This window comes from Lipophrys pholis (genome assembly GCF_963383615.2).
Source record: "Lipophrys pholis genome assembly, chromosome: 16".
Classification (NCBI taxonomy): Eukaryota; Metazoa; Chordata; class Actinopteri; order Blenniiformes; family Blenniidae; genus Lipophrys; species Lipophrys pholis.
In genome coordinates this window covers 26,777,711-26,783,710 of record NC_137634.1, presented here as the reverse complement: position 1 = coordinate 26,783,710, position 6,000 = coordinate 26,777,711, and the positions used below count along the sequence as shown (strand labels likewise).

The 6,000-nt window shown below is 42.6% G+C and overlaps 1 protein-coding gene across 1 annotated transcript in view; it reads left to right on the top strand.

Moving 5' to 3' along the window:
* Positions 1-664: 664 nt before the first annotated feature.
* The window catches only part of LOC308122264 (F-BAR and double SH3 domains protein 2-like), a 36,500-nt gene continuing 31,164 nt past the window's right edge, over positions 665-6,000 (top strand). The window contains exons 1-2 of the mRNA XM_080483997.1: positions 665-809; positions 4,519-4,616. Of these exons, the coding sequence (XP_080340123.1) occupies positions 789-809; positions 4,519-4,616 (119 nt within the window). The 5' untranslated portion in view covers positions 665-788. The remainder of the gene's footprint in view (positions 810-4,518; positions 4,617-6,000) is intronic.

Sequence of the window (6,000 nt, the reverse complement as noted above, 5' to 3'; positions counted from 1 at the left end):
GGATGTGGCCGGTCACGTGACGGAGAAGGCCCAATCAGAGAGACGAAACATTGTGGGAGTTTTAATGGTTAAAAAAACAAACAAACAAAAAACACTACGTGAATCAGTGCGATTAAAATAATCTGCAGCAGATTAAACCAGACAGAAAAAAATCACAAAAGTTAAAAAAGATCAAATCATCACTCGAATTATTTCATTTTATCATTCAGCACTTTTAAGAAGAATTACATGTTACTGAGCATGTAAGTGTGTGTGTGTGTGTGTGTGTGTGTGTGTGTGTGTGTGAGTGTGTGTGAGTGTGAGTGTGTGTGTGTGTATGTGTGAGTGTGTGTCTGTGTGTGAGTGTGTGTGTGTGAGTGTGTGTGTGTGTGAGAGAGATTTATTTTGAAACTAAAGACGAGTTTGTAATATGAGTTTACGTGCGTCTTATTTTTAATAATTCAAGTAGCAAATGTAAAAACAAGTTATTTAAATTCAGGGAAAACATAAAACTTCATGTAAAAGACCCCCCCCTCCCCGCACACACACACACACACACACACACACACACACACACACACACACACACACACACACACACACACACACACACACACACACACACACACACACACACACACCCCGCCCCCCGGCCGCTGTCCTCGCTCTCTCCGGGACTCGCGTCACTCTGAGCGGACTCGCCATGGCCGCCTGAGCCGGGCTGCTGTTTTCTCGTCGGTACTGGAACATTTGTCCGAACTTTCCTCCAGAACTTGGTCGTTCGGATCGAGTCGGTGTCCTGGGAGAAGATGCAGCCTCCGCCGAGGAAGGTGAGACTCATTTCAACCTTTTTCCAGCGGAACGTTACTTCGACGCTCTGCTGCATATTTAATGGAAATGTTGGCTTTGTTGCTGCTCGAGCGAGGCTTCCTCTGGCTCACACACACACACACACACACACACACACACACACACACACACACACACACACACACACACACACACACACACACACACACACACACACACACACACACACACACACACACACACACACACACACACACACACACTTCTTACTTCTTGTTCTACTTTCTCACTTTGCCTCAGTTTCTTTAACTCAACAACAAACTGAAAACTTTTCTCAACGAGTCTCGCGCCGCAGTTTAGTAGAGGAAGAGCCCGTTAAGGTAACGGAGACGCGGCGCAGCGGAAGACGTGCAAACCTCAGGATAAAAACACTTTTCTACGTGAGAAGTACTCACGGAGTCGATGGATGGCAGATGACTTGAAGGAACGGCGTTACATGAGATTTGCGTTACATCGGTTCACAAGTAATCCAGGAAGCGGCTCGTAAATTGAAGTAAATGTGAGTTTTTGGTCCGGTTCGCAGAGCAGGCGGAGAGGAGCACAACTGCGTTAGAAACACGCCGGAAAGTGGAGAAATACTCTAAATAAGGTGCAGGATCGCGTTTTGGTGGAGGACGATTTTAAGAGTATCCTCATATTGATACAGAGAAATACTACATTTTCCCACAGTAACTTGTTTTGACAGTTTTCCTGCGCTGACAGTGAATTGACAGATTTGAACATGGAGTTTGGTTCACTTTTTTTTTTTCCTCCAAAGTTTGTGGGGGATGAGCAAAAACAGACGTTCGTCCATAAAGCAGCATTCAGAGCTTTAAAATGAGCCCCAGAGTAAAATACACGTTACTCCAAAGAGTTGCTTCGACAAATATGAAACTAAAACATCCAAAAAAAAAAACAGTCTCACATTTTTGGTTTGTGTGCGAAAAACCGTTGGTGGGTTTCATGTTTCACTAACAAGGTTCAGACGCTTCAGTCCCTGGATTCCTCTCATGTAACGTTACTTTACACAGACGAGTACAAGCTACTCATTACTAACGGAGTACTTTCATCACGTAGTGTGCTCATGCTTCACCCGACTACCTCAAACGCATTACTGTTAGTTACATATAAACTTTTATGATCACAATAAGTTTATCTGTGTGGACACTGTCCAAAAATCTGAGTGATCTAAAGCAGATTAAAGAGAACAAGACGACTTCATAAGTTCTAATCTATGATTTCTGCAGAATATCTGTCAAAGCTGCTCTTTACTTCTAATTACACTTCATTTTGTTGGATATATGTAAGTGAGAGTTGCAGCGTTCAGCCACAATCCTCCCGAGCTGAATGAGCTTCATCTTTCCATGTGGGATTACTTTATTCTAGATTTCATCAAAATGTTTCACACTCTCATATAAACAGACAAATATCTACTGAAGTGCTCCAAACATTGTTCTCAATGGCATCATCTCTATTTATAAGACACAGGTAATGTTCGTATTAGTATTAGTATTAATAATAATTATAATAATAATAATAATTGAACTTGCCTGTGGAATGTCACTTGAAATGTCTAAAAATTAGGGAAAAAATATATGATTATTTCTGTACTCATGACATAAACTAAAAAAAAGTATTTTCTCTTAGTTCCAAAATAGGAAAAACTAATATTTTGGGATTTTAATGAGGAGTAAACTAAAATGATAAAGAACAAATGATAAAAATGCCCTTTACGTAAATTCTATATAAATTATATGAAAGTATTTCTGTTTTAATTCTAAATAAAATAAGTTTCCCAGTTAGATGAGATGCGTCTGGCGTACATTTACATACAGCATAAATCTTTGCATACATACATTTAAAGAATTTCCTCCTGGAGTTAATCAAGTGTTTCCATCCTGTTTTATCCTTCGAAAAATAGAAATTTAGTCAAATTCAATCTGCTCAACACATTGTCCATGAAGCTGAGGGCGTCATGTTTCTACAATAATAGTCTAAAACATCAGTCTGATAATAAAACTTTAACATTAAAGGAATGGCAGTAAAGTCATAAAAATTCATGTAAAACACCAGAACACTTTTATTTGCATCTTAGAAATTAAGACTATATTTTAAAAGTTTATAGTTGAGTCAGTTCTTTCTACACTTGTGACATAAAACATTTTAGAGTTTAATAGTTGGATACCATAGACAAATCATCTGATGTTATGAAATATTTTAGTATTTTAAGATATTGTAGTTTTGCTTTACACAACTTAAAATCTACAATTATGCACAATGGAGGAAATAAAATACTTATGTTATAATTTATGTGTAATACTTCTAAAATAATTCACAGTTTGGATTAAATTATCTGGAAAAATTAACTTTGCTGACAAAGAAACAGACATTTAAATTACAATATTTAATAAACAGAGTATTGATATAAATATTGATAGAAGTAATACAAATGGCCCACCTGCTTTATAACATCTTCAATAGTTTCATTCGTCAGTGTCGTTTGCCACTTCCTTGTTAAAGTTAATTATTCAGATCGGCCAATAATATTCTACTGATAAATATTGATCTGTAACTCTGCTGATCAACGCATGAAGCAAGGACTCAGTTTTCCTGTATTTTCACATTTATTTCCTGGATTATTAGAGAACAAAGAGGACTGACTGCTGTTGTTTTAGAACCGGCTGCTGCCGGAGAACCTCCGTGGTGTTCAGCTCCTTTGTAGCTCCCGTCAAGCAGAATAGTTCCCCTGGTGACCTGTGGGGGCAGTGTGGAGAAGAGTAACATAGATCTGTTGATCTTCTATATTAACGATCATAAACTGCACTGCCCTCTACTGGATGTACTGACGAACGGCATCGTGAGAGAAATGAGGGAGTATGAGGGCAGTGATGTACGACAACGTTAGAAGTACACGTACAAGTTTCTGTGAGTAAAGTTAATATAAAGTTGACCTTCGGGGTCCAGAAGTTCTGATCTGATACCAGCTGACGACGAGTGAAGGCAGAGTATCTCGGCCATCGCAGGACAAACATTTGAAGTCCCGTTTCCACGACGACCTTTAAAATGAAAACGCATCATTTTGGGGTTTTCGTTTCAGAAAAGTTTCTCGTTTATATGTCGACGATCAGAAAACCAAGTTTGTTTCCACGTAAATGGAAACGTTTCAAACAATATAGCTAACATGTTGACCACTAGTGGCGGCTGTTATTTGTTTTCTTTGTAATGAAACCTCACACACAAACCAGGGTTCCTCTCCCAGTGAGGTTACCCACTGCTCCACTGGGCTCAAGTGATGTCGGTGTTGGTGTTGGTGTCTGGTTCCTGAGCTGAAGTCGGGTTGGTGTTGGTGTCTGGGTCCTGAGCTGAAGTCGGGTTGGTGTCTGTGCTCTGGGTCCCGAGCTGAAGTCGGGTTGGTGTCTGTACTCTGGGTCCTGAGCTGAAGTCGGGTTGGTGTTGGTGTTGGTGTTGGTGTCTGGTTCCTGAGCTGAAGTCGGGTTGGTGTTGGGGTCTGGGTCCTGAGCTGAAGTCGGGTTGGTGTCTGTTCTCTGGTTCCTGAGCTGAAGTCGGGTTGGTGTCGGTGTCTGGTTCCCTTGCTGAAGTCGGGTTGGTGTCTGTTCTCTGGTTCCTGAGCTGAAGTGGTGTTGGTGTTGGTTTCTAGTCCTGACCCGTCTTGTTCTGGTCGTCCTGCAGGTCCGGGTCACCCAGGAGCTGAAGCACACGCACGGCGAGCAGCTGAGCCGGTTACACATCAAACACCAGACGGAGTGCGAGCTGCTGGAGGACCTGAGGTGAGCAGACAGAGCTGCAGACCACTCTGTGTTTACACTGACCTCCTGTCACTGGACACACGGTTCGATTCCTCCTCATGCACACACAGGCTTCTGAGCAACTCCTTGTGTCCTGTTGGTGAGTGGGACTAACTGAACACACTCGGTGTGTGTGTGTGTGTGTTTAGCAGAGTCCACCAGGAGTGTGTAACAGGACGCTGGATCAGCTGATCTCTGTCCACTCACAACTCCTCTGGTACTTGATGGTGTCAAACAGTTCCATGCCTACGTCAGGCACAGTTTGGAGCTTCAGGCGCCTCAACAACAGAGAGACTTGGTCTTATTTCTAATAAGTGTTATAAGATAAACTGATCCACTCTTTCAGTCCATCGTTTCCTGGTGAATCCAGACAATAAGGAGCTCTGCCGGGGGTGACGGAGGCGGCTGTATCTACAGTCGTCTCACATTTCAGTCTAAAGCGCTCAGATCAGCGTGTGTTTCCTCCCGTCTGACAATACATTCAGCATTTAATATTTAGTAGTATTATTAGTGGGAAAGCATAACTAGTCTAACTTGTATTTCCTCCTCCATCAAACTCATATCAGTGATCCACACGTCTCTGATGTTCAACCTAATGAATTAGTGGAATGTCAAAGCGTGCGTCGATTCATCACAGTTCAGATATTGTGATAAAGATTCATTTGCTAAACAGTACGCAGCCCCACCTGTGAACGTTTTACACATAAAACTTCATGAAGCTACGATTGACCAGTCGGGGTTCTTCCTGTGGTCCTACGACCACGACGACGTCCGTCAGCTCCTCGTATCGGACAGCAGACCAGAGTTCGTCCCACAGTGGAAATATTGTTTCATATATTTCTGAAATGAAAACTCAAAATCAGTGTTTCACTTGAGACGTCGTCGTGGAAACGTGGCCTTGAATACCAACACACACGTCTGAAGAACCCTCAAGCACCCAGGAACCACATGCAGACTTCACACGGGAATCGAACCGTTGACCTGAAGCATCAGGATTGATGTGATATTTGCCTTTAATTCCATCGTCATGAACATTCGTTGTATTTATGAAACACCAGCGTCTTTGAGGCTTCAGAGTGAACTCCTGCTGCTGGTGATGCGTCACTACCAGAGTGTTTCAGGCGTCTCCTGCTGCTGGTGATGCTTCACTACCAGAGTGTTTCAGGCGTCTCCTGCTGCTGGTGATGCTTCACTACCAGAGTGAACGTGTCTCCTGCTGCTGGTGATGCGTCACTACCAGAGTGAACGTGTCTCCTGCTGCTGGTGATGCTTCACTACCAGAGTGAACGTGTCTCCTGCTGCTGGTGATGCGTCACTACCAGAGTGAACGTGTCTCCTGCTGCTGGTGATGCTTCACTACCAGAGT